Genomic DNA, 16,490 nt, shown 5'->3' with positions numbered 1-16,490 from the left:
ATAAAGCTGTTAAAAATTAAATTATCTTTTTGCTCTTCAGGATTAAAAATACATTTAATATTTAACTTTGTGTTTATGTTAGAGAGCAGACTGTAATCACGATTAGAAAACCAATTCAAATGTGTACGCATATACATATACTCAAAGTATAATATCCAGTATATTGATTTACATAAATTAGAAACTACATACCAGAATCAACATTAGTATCTCAACGCAGAAAAGGAAGTGATTACGAGAAACAGAATCAATAGTTGCTCATTATTAATATTTATTAGATAGATACACTTTGACTTTTACATTGCATAATCATATATAGCGTGTAATTTGGCGACCAATTTTATTGTCAGAGAGATTTTCTCACGTAATTATATCTAGCGTTTTCTTCTCTCAGTAATTTCGTCTAGTCTATAATCATGGAAAAAGTCGCATTGGATTATAATATATTATGATATTTTGCTCAAACTAAATAAATTCGCGATAATAAAATCTAACGATTGATTTGACGATCTACTTTGCAATTTCTCGATGATCCCTTAAAATCGAGCGATTGTTTAAGACAATTTTACTCCGCCGGATCCAGGACACTCTCCTTTACTCTTGACAGCCAATTCTGTGATATAAAGATAATTATTATGTATGTATGATATTTTAATTTTTATTATTTATTTAAAAAATTAATAAAATATCATCTTCTTAGTATGTTCTTACTCGTTCCCATCTCGCAGTTGTGAACATCCAAAGCGCATTGTGTGCCGAAAGTCCTTGGTTTGAAGTTGGAATCAGCAGGATCGTGAACGCAAATAGGATCATAATCGGTCCCGCATTCTCGAGGGCAATCTTTCTTACTCTTCTTCGCCTCCTTGGCAGCCTTGATAGCATCCTTTACGTCCTTCGACGCGGTCGCTGCTTCTTTTATATCCTTAGGTTCCTTTATTTCCTTGATTGGGTCACTGATTGGTTTTGCGTCATCAGGAAGAGCATATGTGTTCTCGCAGAACATGAACATGCTAAGGAACGCAAATCCTAGAAAAAAATTTAAAAAGAGGAGATATAAAATTTAAATTAATTCACAAAAATATCTTAATCGAATTTTTTTATAAATTAATCTTTTTTATAAAGTAATAGAATATTTTTGTTTAAATTACGGTTGCAATTTATACGAAATTATTCTAAAATTTCTCTCAATAAAGCTGTTGATAATATCCTTTAATGATAACAAGAGATTACTCTTTTCATTATTATGTTACTTGAATGATCGATGTCGAAAATTTCGAAAATTTTCCTCATTGACAAGTTGTGGAGAACGGTATTACGTAAAGCAGTTGATAGTGACTTAGCATCTCGTTGGGATGCTGCGTGGCCTTAATACACATCTCTATTGGATGATTATGTCTTTATTGAAATCAAGGTTTATTTTACATCGAGATCAACCCGTTCCTTGCGAGATGATTGCGACGTTTCTTTACTCAAGGATACTTACGCCCACGCATATTTAAAAATATGTTTATTATAATCTTTTGCGCTCAAAAATATCTTTGAAAATCTTAAATAATTTTGGCATGGATAATAATTTTAATAAACAATTAACTAAAAAAAATGGAAAATTGCATTTTTTTTATTACTTTTTTTTCGAACGATTTTAATGATGTAACATTGCGATCGAGATCAAGGAGAACCGGATTTTAAATTAATGCAAGACGAAAGATATAGTTCATATGGCAATAACAAGACTTTATTATCAATTTTAATTTCTTCTTTTTAAACATATATATTTGAGATTTATAATTTATTGTTTACAGACTCTAACAAAAATCGCAAATTTATATAAAAATAAAATCAACTAATAAGAGAATTATAGATATAAAATAATATTTGTATCATATTAAATCTTTTAACATTTTTAATATATACACAAAAATTATATACAAATAAATGATTAAAATAAGTTATTGATAATTTAAGGAGATTTTCAAATATGTATCTAAACGATTTTAATAAGTTTAAACAATTTTAACATTTAAATTTGATTAATGTAACCATAATATATTTAATTAATTGCGGAAATTATCGTAATGATTTTTGCTACAAAATCTTAAATAAAGCTGATGCAGTTTTCGTACCAACTATGATTGCTACCTCCATCGTTCCGGCTGATCAGTGATCTCGCGGTTGAAATTTCTCGGTGGCGATTTCTTAACACGGCGAATGGCAATCAAGAGAGGACTGGCATATCGTGTCACCATGGTCTACATTTATAACCAAGTTAAATCCACATCCCCACCTGAGAGGAATTGAGAGTAGGATGCATTATGCCTGAATCATGATTGTCGAGTTAATCATGCTTTATATGTGTATAGTACCTGACTTCTAAATGTAATATACTTGTTTCAATACAATAAAGAAGATACAAATTGTAGTTAATCAATTGAACGTTTAAACATAAAAATGTTGCGAATATAAATGTATATTCTAAATTTAAATTAAATTATATAAATTTATATACATTATTTAACCAAATATTGCTTTTACACAAATTAATATCTAACTTTTATTCTATTTTCATTTAAAAAATATATATTTTATATTTTTGAATCAAAATAGTTTGCTATCTGATGCGGATAAATAAGAAATATATTAAACATTTATCGTTATGTTAATACATTTTTCTATATATTTAATTATCAAAAAATGGAGAGCAAAAATAATTTGTTCAAAAGAAATTGTTTATACAATTTTATTTTTCAGCATACTTGTGCATTTTTATTTACAAGTAGTACGTAATGGCACCGAATAATTCATTGAAAGGAAAGATCATTTCTGTAATTTCCTCCAAACACGCGCGTGTCGGATGATGTCAATTACAAGATTAATCCAATGATGTTCCACGTTTGTAGCATTTTGTAAAAGATTTTTTCATGGTTAAAAATATGATATTTTAAACTATTTTAATCATGTAAAATCAAAAATTAGAAGCTAAATTAAGTATTCAAGAGAGATACGGAGAAAATATCTTTTTTTAATCAAATGTAAATAAATAAATATGTATAAATAATTAGAAAGATGATGCGATGATATTCGATGATAATGTTAACTTCTCAGTGATCTTTCCGTTCTGTTGATTGCCTCTCTTCCTCCACGTAGCTGTTGAATAAATTCAAATAGTCGTACCAAGATTCGTGGAACGTTTCGTTGATGCGACACGTAAATGTCGTACATTTCTCTGTCGAATTTAAACGAGTACTATTTTGCGCCTCGTACTTCTCGACAGAATTTCTTACTATGTCTTCGAGACTATTTAGTGTTTCCAAACTTATGTAAGCTAAAAAATATAACATGTCATTAGGTAAGGACAGTGAGAAATTAAAGAGAGATAAATCTGTGAACCAATGTTTTAAATTACAAATTAATTCATTCTAATCCAATTAGTCTCTGACATTTTTATAATTAATTTTTATATTTAAAATCATAAGTTCAGAGACGCTCTGTAAATTTAACAACTTACGCGATGATAAATTACGTTCTTCATTCTCTTCATCTTTATTAGAGACTTTTTTCTTGATTATCTCGAGCTTCGGTATGAAGAGCAACAAGCAAATTATCGCGATAAATTTCACAATCATCTTGAAGATCACTAACTTTAATATGATTTTTGCAATGGTAAATGCATTTAGTTTGAGGGCAAATGGTAATCCCAGATCGAAGCTCGGCAAGAGGGAAATGTGAGATACATCCGGTAGTGCGTAAGGCGCACCGTAAATCGGAGTTGGAATGGAAGTGTGTACAGAAGGACCATATCCTAAAATAAATTAAGAAATAATTAGTCAAGTGATTAAGAAGATCTAAAAAAATGTAATAAATAAATGTATAAATTGAAAAGAGAAATTTTTGCTAAAAAATCGACCTTGCATTAGTCGAATAATACATCTGCAAAGCTTACATCGATTATTATTTAAACATATATAACATTTGCAGACTATAAGATAATTTAAAATAAATCCTTAAATATGTAATAATTATAAATTATAATTATGAATACACAAAATAGAGAGAAGACAAAGAAAAAAATAATCAAACTTTTTTTAAAGATATATTTATAAATTTGATTGAATTTTCTTATTTGATTAAATATAATGTAAATTTATTTAGCAACAAATGCTTCGACAAATGCTTTCGATAATATCTTTGGTCTCACCTTGCTGAGGTGATGGATAAGAATTCGCGGGAGGTCCATACGAAGGAGTCTGTGGATAAAACGAGGGACCATCTTGCGGCGGCCCGTATGAATTCTGCGGGGGACCGTAAGAGTTCTCCGGAACGTTGTAATGATCGCTGTAACCCATTGACGGTTTGAAAGATTGGGGATAAGAGTCGCTAGGGCCCCCGTATGTGATTCGCGGGTTCTTGGATGCGTACGACGATTCGGGCGAACCGTATTCCGTATCCTGCCTGTAAACGGACCCCTGCACATATTCTCTTCTATTCGTCTTCGTCTTTAAGTCGGTCTGCACGATCCCTTCTCGCGGATCATCGCTGTTACGCGAGTGTCTCAGTGCTTCGAGATAGCTGTCTCTTTTCCAGGCAGTCTTTGGACCTTTACTGGCTTGATAACGGTTGTCAATGATATAAGACCCTTCAGAAGTCTCATTCTTCGACATTGAGGGTTTCCGAAGAACGTTGTTGGCACGTTGTTCTCCGAAAGGTATACGATCGACAATCGTTGAACCTACGAAGGAATTAATCTTTGTTGACGCAACGTCATTGGAGCTGCTGAAATTAGCGATGATCGACGCTCTAGTCGACAAAGGTGGACCAAGAACAAGATCCTTTCCCAAAATTATCGATGCCTCGGACTCTCTAGCTTCTATCTTCAAGGTTGATGCATCCGGTGTACCCTGGTGATTCAGAGGCACAGCTTGGTGAGATGAAACCAAAACGAGAGAGAGCAGAAAGATTCCTAGAATCCAGCCGAGTCGATGCTTTCGTGTTTGATAACGAGATATCATTTTGATTGTAAGTTATCGTTGACAAAGAATGAAGATCTACAGAAAGAAAATATATTATAAGCAATTAAACTCGCAAAACAGATTTTTATTAGTACTTTATAATTAATGCTGTGTGATAGAAATAAAGCATCTGGTAATATTATTCACTCACACATTTTATAGAATTAACGACAAATATAAATAATTAACAAGAATAACTTTATTTAAAAATTTATAAATATATCTTTTTTATAAATCTATCTTTAGGCAACGAGACTAATTCTAGATTTCTAGATTCTAGAAAATGATCTTTTATGGAATCGATGTTGTTTTAATTAGGAAAAAAGAATGGGCAAGTAGTACAAACAAGCACGACACGAGATGCCTTCTAGATGAGCAAAATATCCCTCTTGAATACGAAATGCAAGCGATTGCGACGCATACTAAGTAAGTAGCGGTCTTCGCCCCTTTTCAGCGGTCATTCCAACAATGACCCTAATTCACGGATACAGAACGATAAAACAGCTGCAGTTTGCAGCTCTACAATGAATATTCTTGTATTATAGTCTGTAGTCTGATATTATTACTATTGCATATCTCTCACTGATAATTAAATCAATTATCATTTAATCATTATATTTTAATTTACATAAAATTGCTAAATAAATAACATTTTTAAACAATTATGTAAAGGTCATAATAATAAAATTGTTTTAATGAGATAAGCACTTAAGGCTAGAATTATTAATCTATAATAACTAATTTAATTCTCAAATATATGTAATAAATAACTTTATTAAATGTAATAAAAAACTTTATTAATTTTTATACAATTGCATTAATAATAATTAGGAGAATTCTAAAAGACTAGTAATATTATTTTATGTATATGTGCAAAATTTATTTATTATTTTTATTTATTACTTTTATATTAATTACAATAATTAATTTATTTCTTTTTTATTTCTGAGCTAAGGGTTAAAAGGGTTAACTAAGAAAAAATGTTTACAAATAATGCAATCTTTTAACGAATATACATACGTTGACTAATTCCACTTAAAGAAAGATTTCCACTTTTGAAAATAATGGCGAATTTTAGCTGTTTATTTGTTCCTTATCCGGTTTTATAAATCTCTTTCTTATAAATTTACTCATTCGTAAATCTTATTCACCCCCGCACTAAACACAAAAATCTATTCGCTACAAAACGTTCTGACCGAGTGACAAGTTCACGAAGCTCTCTTCATCCTCTTGGCAGACACTCACGTCGATCAACGTTTGTGAATAAAAAATCATCGCCTTCGCTTCCTCTATATATGCCGTTCGCATTCGGAAGGGGCACGACATTCACGTTATTAGGTTACTATTCCATCGTGCCCCTTTGACACTTCCACTTTAACCGTTGATCGCTGTCGTCTGCCGAAATTTTTTGCTTTTCGGATCAGAAAAAAATGTTCTGGTACCGTATATTGCAGATAAATACCGTATATCTGATACCGTATATTGCAGATAAATTCTAAATAATAAATAATTTTTCTCTCATTATTATATTGAATTATTAATAAAAACATTTTTATATATTTCTTTACAACAGATTTCTGATACTACTATTAATAACTAAATAAATAGAAAAGTATCTCTGATTAATTTTTTATGGTAATTGTATTAGAAAAAAGAAAATTAAATCATGTTTTAACATTTTTATTCATCAAAAGCGTATTTTTGTTTACAAATTAATCCAATATTAATTTTATAAAATTATTAAAAGAATGCGGAAATGTTAATAGGAAGTTTAAAAACATAGGATCTATTATTATATGTTAGACAATACAGTCTACAACGGTGACACTATTTTTCAAGCCTTCTTTCAATACTTTGATCCGGTAACATACTTTTAAATAGCATTAGTGGCATTCCTTTGATGATTCTATTATCTTCCGAGGAAGTATGCAAATGTTTTGCCCGATGAAAGTCTTGACAATCATGTATATTCATCCGCACTTCTTCAGCAATCAAAACACGTGCGAAAATGAGCAAACATTCTGCTATATTATAGCATTCTCTTAAAATAAATCCAATCAGTTTTTTAGAGTCAAACAAAGAAAAATCAATTTTTCATATAAGTTTACAAGGAATATTTTCTAGATAAACATTTATCAGAAAAATTAGCAAAAAAATTAATTTATATTTATAATTTTCATCAATTTCTCTCTCGCAACAAACGATTTACATAATTTAATAAATTATAAACAACTAATTTCTATAAAAATATATCGAATAAAACTGGCTCTTTATGAATGCATTATAAAGATTGTTAAATGTAGTCTCTACGGCCATTCGGATCGATACGCTAGCCTATTTGGGTCTCTGAGCAACCAAACACTGGTTATATGTATGCAAGATTTACTTACCGTACAAAAGTGAAATTATAACTGAGATAGTGCAAACAACGAGAATTTCCTAAATACATTAGCAAATTAAAGAAAATGAATCTTTCGATAACCGAAACAAAGTGCGTTTCGTCCTTATAAATGTATGTAGCGCGGAAATTAACTGCAACTTTTTATTATTCACAAATATGATTGCAGGTGGGTGAAGTTTGGGAAACCTCATGACTTTGTTTTCGTTGGAAAGGAAACCATTGCAACGGCTTCCGGCATTTATGTGAATTTTTTGGATCTGAATACGAGGGAAAGGCGAATCGAACGTTTCGACAACAAGGAAAGGGGCGATGGTGCATCATGTTTGGCTGGACATCCGGTAATACAATTATTTATAATACGCTTATTCATTCAAATTGAATGTCTGAAAAAGTAGCAGATGTATCATATTTTTGCTATTTATTTTTCGATAACATTATTTACTTCAAATTTTGCAGACAGTTTCCATGTTTTCCGTAGTCGAAAGAAAATCTAATCCCAAGATATCGATATTCATGTACCCAACGCTACAAAGAATTTCCAGATGCGTGCTACCCGACAAAAACAACGCTTATTTATCCTGTTCTTTCGCTGGTACAGAATACCTCGTAAGCTTGACTAGCTTTCCTGATTTCCGACTGATTGTGTGGCTTTGGAAGACTGGCAAGCACGTCGCTGTGCTTAACACGAAGATTGACGATCTCGTTCAAGAAATTTGGTATTAAAATAAATATGACACATAAATTTTAGACCATTTTTATTTTTCCAAAAATGTGAAATTGATCATTTTATTAGCTGTTCGCCAAATCCTCCGTATTTGATATCGCAGCTCGGAATCGTCGACGGCAAGCTCTCGATTTGCCAAGTACGAACATGCTCGAAAATCGTGAGTATACATCATGTGGACGTGCCAGTTCCGGAACACAGAATTATGTCTTCGTCCTGGACGCTGGAAGGAAACCTATTTGTCTCGGACGAGTTCGGCAACGTATGGCTTATGGTGATAGATGCTAACAAATTGTATTCGGTAATAAAATCGAAAACGCTCGAACCACCGAAGAAAAGATCAATCGTCATTACTCATAGAATTGGCGTAATAGTTGTGAATACCGATAGTGAAATTACAGTGCGTATATTGATTCGATAAACTCTCATTTGATAGAATTAATAATAATGCTCTTTTTTCTCTTTTAAAATAAATAAAACATATTTAGAAAAATTTCTTTTACTGACAAGGGAAGTCAAAATATAAAAAATATTGAGTGGTGGGGGTATTTTTAAAAATTTTATTATTTTTAAAAAATCCAAATACGCAATTGTAAAGTACATTTAAAGCCATAAAACATTTGTTTGAACATAGAAATCTTTTATATTTCTATTCGTTTCGATGATATTCGCTTCGGAACGCAAAAATCGATTTTCTAGCGGTTGGTTATACCCCTAAACCCGTTTTTAGCACTAACAAAAAATGGTTTCGTTATTAGAATATATTACTCTAAAATTATGCCAAGTTTCAGATTTTTTTGAATTTTCGACTTGCCGAACTTCCCTTGTGAGATATACTTATAATTTGTGTATCTTTTTTATAAAAATATAACTATCGTATTTATCGTTTTTATTTATCATATTTGTAATTATTATATATTATAATTATATTATATTATTATATTTATATTTTAGTTTTATAAAAAATCATTGGCAGATTGGAACGTGTCATGGCAATTTGTATGGTCGATTTCGACTTTCCATTCAATTCAAGTAGGAAGACAATGTTATTTCAAAGATGGGATTTTGTTTCACTCCAAAAGCGGAGAGATTTTTGAGATCAGTACGCAGTATGACAACGTTCCTCACATAGAAGTTATTTATACGGATGAGATAGAATATAAAGCACTGTTTTCTATATCTCAACGCGCAGATCACGTCGCGGCAATAGATCGGTTAGATCGTCTTTGCATTTTTGAGGTATTGACCGGCAAACTGACAGCGAGATTATCTCTGAAACATCATGGTGAAGGTAAAATCAAATATATAGTTTCTCATATAAGAGAAATCTGAAAGAACAATGTGTCATCCATTTTTTAGGATAATATACGTATAATTTATTCGATTTATTGTTTTAATTATATTAATCGTTTGATTTACTTTATGTATAGAATAATTTACTGATAAAATAATTTTCTCAGATCTTTGCGCGACAATTAACTGGCAGATTGTTAATTAGAATTATATATTAATTCCAGTTATTCGCGCAGATTCACATCCTACATTACCAATACTTGCGGCATGTAGTGTTGCTGGCAATTGCATTTTTATCGATGCTTCATCGTTACCTAAAATCTTTAATTGCTTTCATCTTCATGGAGATATCTTGGACAGAATAAAATTCTCGCAATATGGCGAACTTTTAGGAATTGGCAATTCTCAAACTGGCAAAATATTTATCATTGGCAAACGATTCAAACAACAGCCTGTGGATGTTCTTGGACTTATAGAAATTAATGGATATGTAAGATAATTAATATAAATTATATAGAGAAGCTAGCAATTATATGATAAATCATAAAAAATATAGTTGCACAAATCTATAAATATTTATAAAAAAAATATAAGCGAGAGATATTATAAGTTTAAGTATTTTTTTTTAGATTGCTGACTTTTTGATATACAAGAGGAATAATAATCATTTCGAAATCTTAGTTCTCGCAACAACCAATCCTTCCATGACTTCGATCGGCGGTAACAAAGTGGTCGTGTACACTTGCGAGATCTCGAACAATTTCTACACTCGTGCCGTATGTGTGATAGATTTATCAAGACCTTTCAAGATGCTGTATCACGGAATGAATAAGCCTCTGAATATATTGGGTATACCCTCTTTATCTAAACAGTTACATCAAATGGAGATACAGGTATAAGTTATTATCATTTTTTATTATTAATAAAAAAAATGACCAACTATTTTTAATTGAATTTAAATTATCTCAAAATATTCAAATTATATTACATAACAAGTTTACAAGAGAATCACTCTATAATCTTTATATTAATTCTCTTAAAATCCTTTTTACATTTTCTATTCAGATCTTGAAAAAGAGAATTTATCAAATTTTCACAGAATAATTTTCAAGATATCATCCTTATGGAAGCACTTTTCTCGATGCATCAGTTGAGAAATATCGGAATGTACGTGACCGATTCTCGAGTCGTAACATATGGATACGATGGCTTAATCATAGTCAGAGATAACATGGAACTTCACAAAGTGATTGCAATTTTTATGCCACACCATCGCAGCAAAGGGGGTATAAAGTGTGCAATTTCTTCGCGTTTTGGGGAAACGATTGTTTCCCTCGGTAGAAACGGAGATCTCGTTGCTAGTCGAGTTCGGTAATTTTCTTTTATTTGTTTCTTACACAATCGTATATTGAAATTACTCAGAAAAATAATACATGATTCATTTTAATTATGCGAGCAGTTTACCAGAAACAAAAATGAACTTGGCAGAAAGCAGAGATGTGAGCGTACATTTATCGATTGAAGATTTTGCTTCCGGTGCAAACGAATTGTACAGTTTAGCAGGAGAAACCTGGCTGGACAATGTAATCGCCGCTAAATTGAAAGCTGAACGCGATGAAGCTCTATCTCTACGAGCTTCCATCATAGCCAATTTGGAGAAAATAAAGAGTCAAGTATGTATGTCTTTTTAATGCTTAAAATTAAAATATTTATAGTTATGATTTAAAAAAATTTTTTTACAGATACGCGAGCTTCTCGATAAAAATGAAAGCAAACCAGCGGATGCTCGATTACCGATCTCAGTTTTCGATTTGGATCGTGAATCTCGGCAACGAAAAATAGAAGAGGCGCGACTTGAACGAGACGAAGTGCGTCGAAAACTTGAAGAAGAATGCGCTCAACGAGATCAGATAGCATCGTATATCCGCGAAATATTCTGGGATTCGCTACAAGTAAAACCGTGTGCTCTTAAATCTATCGGTAATGATACAATAGTTCATAATTATCCTCTCGTCGCATCGACTCGAAGAATGAATGACTTTAAAGTATGGGACAGACTCTCTTCGGATGCCGATGAGTTTTTGTATAGGTAATTTCTTCTGTATTTTTTTTAAATATAAATAATTTTGAGAATATTAGATATTTTAAAATTAATCATCTGTTTTTTTAATATTCTTTCAGATTTAATGATAGTATAAGAATATAATAAATGTATATGTATTATGCGGAATTTCTAATATGTAGACTAAAAAAATAATATTTTTAGTTATGAAGTGTATAATGAGCCAGTAGATGAAGAAGACGATTCAAGACGAGGATCCGCAGTATTTGATTCCGATCAAGAATCCTCGACGAGTAGTCATGACGAAATTAAAATACACGAGATGGCTAAAACGTGGTATACATTAACAGATGAAGATGAAAGATTATGTATATCGGGCATCACAACGCATAAATGGATTGATGATGAAAGCATAGCTTCAACGCATCAGCTATTACTCCCTTGTGATAATAATCTTAAAACTATTCTTAAAAAAGACATTATCATCGAAAATCGAGAGCGTCAACTAAAGGTGATGTCTACTACAAATCTATTAAAATTTATTTATTATGTTAATTTATTTATTATATCAAAAACACAATAATGTTCAATCACATTTCTGATCAAAATTTGATATTAAAATTATTTTTTTAATTTTTCATTAATACATGTGTTAGAACTATTTTAAAATATTTATAAATTAAAGCTTCCTCTCCTAAATAGATATATTTTAATAATCTTTTCGAGGAAATGCGACGCGCGAAAGAACATAAATTGAAATATACGAAGGAACGCATAGATAGACTTCGATATTGCGTTTCCGAATTAAAAACACTGTTCGGAATAGACTCCGTTCTGGAAACGATTGATACACCGACCTGGGATGTCGAAGAGATACCTGATTACATAGTCACTGTAAGAGATAACGAGATATTTGAGAAACAATCATGGCGAAAAGAGTCTGGAATCGCGACGTTTGATGAGGACCAAGAAAACAAAGAAAAAAACGGAAGAAGCGATGATTTTTATGAAAGAGCTCTTGAAAGGATGATGGACGGTGTATTGGAATCTAAGTGAGTCGATCCTTGACAAATAATTGCGTAAAAAATGATATGAGTAAGAATTGAATTTTTATTAATAAAAAAATCAATACGCGAATATTTCACAAAATTTAATACTTTATTTCAAGATGGGAAGACGAAGTTAAAAAGGAAATACCTATGCCTGAATGCCTAACTGCAAAAGATCCTTCGAAATATACCGATGAAGATATCGCAGTTATTGAATCGTACAAATTCAAAGTGCAAGCGCTGAAAGAAGAACGAGAAAAATATAAAGCGACATTGCAGGCCGAAATCATTGAAACAAGAGGTCAGTCAGAAACATTGAAAATATGGAACAAAACAATCGTGTTCATTAAAATAGAATAATTTTTTAAAATAATCCTCAAACATTTTTTACTAATAAATTTTTTTCATCAAAATCATAAGATATATGCATTTCAGAAGCCTTACAAAGAGATATCACGGAATTCAACGATCAGTTAAAGGATCTTGAGTTGAAGAAGATGCAAATTGAATGCGCAATCCTGCAGGAAAGATTGATGAGGGTACGCGCGATCCAAAGACACCGTTCCGAGGTCGATGGCAGGCAAAAAATCATCCGTTTCACTGACGATGAACTGGTACCAGCGACGCAAGAAGCACGCAAACTTGCTGAGGAATGCAATTCGCTCGAGGTAGTCGTGGCAGAGTTAAAGTTTCGCTACGACAATCTCAACAAGGCGGAGAAACGACTGGAGGCCAAGTTTCGTAGCGAATTCGCAGACTTGAAGCAACCAATAGTGGAACACTTACTCAGGCATTACAAGAAGCGACCCAGGGCAGGTCGTCTCATCACCACGTCCGTCACGTATTTGACGGAGGTGGCAAGATGCGTTATGGCCAGCGAGAAGTCGGACATTTTACCGCGCGAATGCCTGGACTTCCTTAGAGGCATGGATGCGTTGGATACGATGCCCAGAAACCTACCACCGCAGATTAACATCAATCACTGGAAAACAATGTGCAAGTTGAGAAGAGCAAAGATCGAGATGGAGACGAAGGTGAGGATAAAAAAATGCAAAAAGTAATTTATTTATATTAAAATATCATAATCTTATATAATAATTATGTTATTTTTAACTTAAAAAATTATTACATATGAAAAATAAGAAATATGAATAACATCCAAGATAAAATAGAGATGCTTTTTTTCCTTTTATACTGACCATTTTGAGCTAATACTATTAAAAAAAGATATACAAAATTATAATGTTGTTAAAAGCTGGATATGGGTATTAAAGGTAAGATGCTGCGCGGTGGAGATGGCCGAGGCGGAACAAACGCTGTCGTTTTATCAGAAAACAATGCAATCAGCTGAGAACGTCGTTGCGTGCAAGAAAGTTTCCCTGGAAAACATAGAAAAATCCTTGACGCAACTTGCTGAGGAACTGGAGATCCAACTCGTCCTGAAAATGGGTCAGATTGAAGTGCCGTTGCAAGGTTGTTCATCCGATTACGAGAACACTGTTCTCGTGATGCGTGAAGAGCTCTTGCGTGTCAATGATTGTATCATCGAAACCGGAAAATGCAAGTTGGCGGCGATGTATAAATCCATGCACTTGCGAAAGGTCGTGTCCCAACAGGAATGGCAGCACACACGTGCGAAGATGGTACTGGACGATTTGCAGCAGGAATTGAAGGATGTTCAAAAGTTCAAGGTTGTATTTAATCTCTCACACACATTCAATTATTTAATATTAAAAAGAAAGTACATAATATACTTGCATGTTTCAGATCACGAGAAACGTACTTGAATTCTTGAACCGCGATCCCTGCAGTGTAAATCTGGAAAAAGATTATGAAAAGATACAAACTAATTTGAGAATATTTCGAAACGTGAGTATCTATTATACATATAATTATATCGTTGTACAATAGATGATCTAATGAATTTAAAACGTATTTCAGAAATTTCGCGAGTTGTTGTCACTCGAACAGGCACGTCTGAAGGAAACGAAGCGGCTGATGGCTAAATGGAAGAAAAAGAATGACAAGATATCGAAGGAGATCAAATCTAAATCGTCAGACGTTGAAGAGTGTCGCAGGTTGCTTAACGATCCATGTCGCAAGAAGGACGAAGAGTCTCGTAAGATGAGATTTGCCGCGATCGCAAGACGCACCAAACTTATCATAGAAGCGGAAAACAATTACGAGCAGTTGCTAATCTTACATGCTCGGCTAGAAGTTTTAAAATTGCGAACGTATCCGACCTTGCAATTAAAAACCGCGTAATAAAACCGCACAAGATTTATAGCTGAGAGAAAAAGATTAGGAGGAATATCGATTGCAAGAAAATATCTCGGAATTAATTTGCTAAAGCTGTCTGTTTTCCTATTAATAACATATGTATTCATATATGTATTCATACGTCGTCAAATGTGAAAAAATGTGAGGAAGAGAGACATATCTGATACATATCAAATACTTTAAATGCATCTTTAATTAATCTTGCTGAATTACATATTCATGTTTGTTCGGTTGTATGATATGACTTCGATTACGTTTGTTACCAATACTTATTATTCCGACCTCGATCTTGCACGTGCAATGGAGGAAAATTGCTGATTCTAAGAAGGAAATGAGGAAAATAATATTATTGTTGATTACCATTATCTCATTCTAAAGCCTAAACATTTCTTGATAACTTGGAGATAAAAAGAGCTAAGCGATACTGCATTTAAAATCTGATTCCTTCTTAAAAATCGTAAAGGAGAAATATTTTAATTGTTCTAGAATTAATTAAAAAATATGTTAAAATATGTTAATAATATTATTTGTCTCTATATGTAAAAATATGTTAATAATATTGTTTGTCTCGTATATACATGTATACTTCAGATTTTTATAAAATACTTTGAATTTTCAGTGAAATTCAACAACTCTGATAACATACGTTAACATGATTATTAAAACATGTTATAATTGGTAATTTTCTTACGAGATGTTATATTTAGTATTTACAATATCTACCACGAGATAAATTATGACAGATATCATTATCGTTTAGCAAAACTAAATAATAACACTATTACAGCACTGGAATTTCCATTTAGTAAAGTTTATCATGAATTATCTATGCAATAATCTATGCTTTTTCCTTCAATAGTTTATCGCTTATCACAAAGAATATCTTGATACTTTAGCACATAGTATCAGATATTTATATAAGTAATAAATTATGATATTATATGAGGAAATCCTTAAAGATGCATCTTTATATTTCAATGTCAATACTCATTTTTTGCGAGCTAGAATAATAATCCATCAACAAGAATTTACTAATGAAAATAATCAGCACTTATTCAATTGATAGATTTTAACATCGGTAACGTTTACGATAGTTAAATTATTTTCTAGTTGCGAAAATAATATTAATTTGCGGAGCATTAGCAATTACATACAAAAAAGTTATATATATAAATATAACGATTAAAACTATTAAACGAATAAAACGATTAAAATTATAGAGAAAAAAGTAGATTTAAAGTACTATATCAACAATTTTTAACAAACTATAATCAGCTAATAGTAAAATTAATAACAAATCAGAATTGTCAGAATTTAAAAACTTTTTTAAACGATTTGAGTTTAACACGTATACAAAAATTTAAACTTCTTGATTAAAATAATTTTTATGTAAGAGAATCTTCTTTTTCAGTATTCACAATTACTCCAATGACCTCTTATTACGTAATGCGATATTTGGTTTGACAGATAACAAGTAAATTCATAATATGTTGACAAAATTATTTTTTAAAAGATTATTTTACTGAAATACAAAACAACTATATCGCAGCGTTTTATTGAATATTTCTGATTATTTATATCGAGCTCATAGATTGCATATTTATCAGACGCTGTTTTGTAATGACGAACATGAGTATATTCGGGCTATTTGTTCAGCTTGCAATCTTTCGATGAT

The 16,490-nt window shown here is 31.7% G+C and overlaps 3 protein-coding genes across 3 annotated transcripts; 1 reads left to right on the top strand and 2 right to left on the bottom strand.

Moving 5' to 3' along the window:
* Positions 1-254: 254 nt before the first annotated feature.
* Positions 255-2,243, bottom strand: LOC145970914 (uncharacterized). The gene is made up of 3 exons (XM_083097982.1): positions 2,124-2,243; positions 712-1,026; positions 255-613 (listed from the first exon to the last, which is right to left on the bottom strand). Exons 1-3 carry the CDS (start codon positions 2,143-2,145, stop codon positions 555-557), a joined length of 396 nt encoding a protein of 131 aa, XP_082954108.1. The 5' UTR covers positions 2,146-2,243; the 3' UTR covers positions 255-554.
* A 797-nt stretch (positions 2,244-3,040) lies between these two features.
* On the bottom strand, positions 3,041-5,006 carry LOC145970909 (uncharacterized). The gene is made up of 3 exons (XM_083097967.1): positions 4,196-5,006; positions 3,506-3,799; positions 3,041-3,322 (listed from the first exon to the last, which is right to left on the bottom strand). The coding sequence occupies exons 1-3, from the start codon at positions 5,004-5,006 to the stop codon at positions 3,099-3,101; spliced, it is 1,329 nt and encodes a 442-aa protein (XP_082954093.1). The 3' UTR covers positions 3,041-3,098.
* Positions 5,007-7,663: 2,657 nt separating this feature from the next.
* LOC145969027 (cilia- and flagella-associated protein 43) lies at positions 7,664-15,347 on the top strand. The gene is made up of 16 exons (XM_083094893.1): positions 7,664-7,745; positions 7,864-8,123; positions 8,201-8,531; positions 9,086-9,422; positions 9,649-9,914; positions 10,054-10,317; positions 10,524-10,795; positions 10,884-11,097; positions 11,167-11,513; positions 11,691-11,997; positions 12,189-12,538; positions 12,655-12,836; positions 12,971-13,569; positions 13,810-14,226; positions 14,303-14,404; positions 14,477-15,347. The coding sequence occupies exons 2-16, from the start codon at positions 7,873-7,875 to the stop codon at positions 14,798-14,800; spliced, it is 4,563 nt and encodes a 1,520-aa protein (XP_082951019.1). The 5' UTR covers positions 7,664-7,745; positions 7,864-7,872; the 3' UTR covers positions 14,801-15,347.
* Positions 15,348-16,490: the final 1,143 nt, after the last annotated feature.

Source organism: Camponotus vicinus, unplaced genomic scaffold, assembly GCF_025532165.1.
Source record: "Camponotus vicinus isolate PSW18456_S1 unplaced genomic scaffold, iyCamVici1.0 SCAF_1, whole genome shotgun sequence".
In the NCBI taxonomy this organism is placed as follows: Eukaryota; Metazoa; Arthropoda; class Insecta; order Hymenoptera; family Formicidae; genus Camponotus; species Camponotus vicinus.
This window is presented reverse-complemented; position numbering and strand designations above follow the sequence as displayed.

Coding starts and splice junctions, on each gene's coding strand:
- LOC145970914 (XM_083097982.1), bottom strand. CDS start 2,145: ATGGAGGTAGCAATCATAGTTG. Junction 1,027..2,123: donor GGAGGTAGCAATCATAGTTG/GTACGAAAACTG, acceptor ATTTTTTTCTAG/GATTTGCGTTCCTTAGCATG. Junction 614..711: donor CAACTGCGAGATGGGAACGA/GTAAGAACATAC, acceptor TTTATATCACAG/AATTGGCTGTCAAGAGTAAA.
- LOC145970909 (XM_083097967.1), bottom strand. CDS start 5,006: ATGATATCTCGTTATCAAACACGAAAGCATCGACTCGGCTGGATTCTA. Junction 3,800..4,195: donor TTATCCATCACCTCAGCAAG/GTGAGACCAAAG, acceptor AATTTATTTTAG/GATATGGTCCTTCTGTACAC. Junction 3,323..3,505: donor AGAACGTAATTTATCATCGC/GTAAGTTGTTAA, acceptor TATATTTTTTAG/CTTACATAAGTTTGGAAACA.
- LOC145969027 (XM_083094893.1), top strand. CDS start 7,873: ATGTTTTCCGTAGTCGAAAGAAAATCTAATCCCAAGATATCGATATTC. Junction 12,539..12,654: donor GACGGTGTATTGGAATCTAA/GTGAGTCGATCC, acceptor CTTTATTTCAAG/ATGGGAAGACGAAGTTAAAA. Junction 14,227..14,302: donor AGGATGTTCAAAAGTTCAAG/GTTGTATTTAAT, acceptor TGCATGTTTCAG/ATCACGAGAAACGTACTTGA.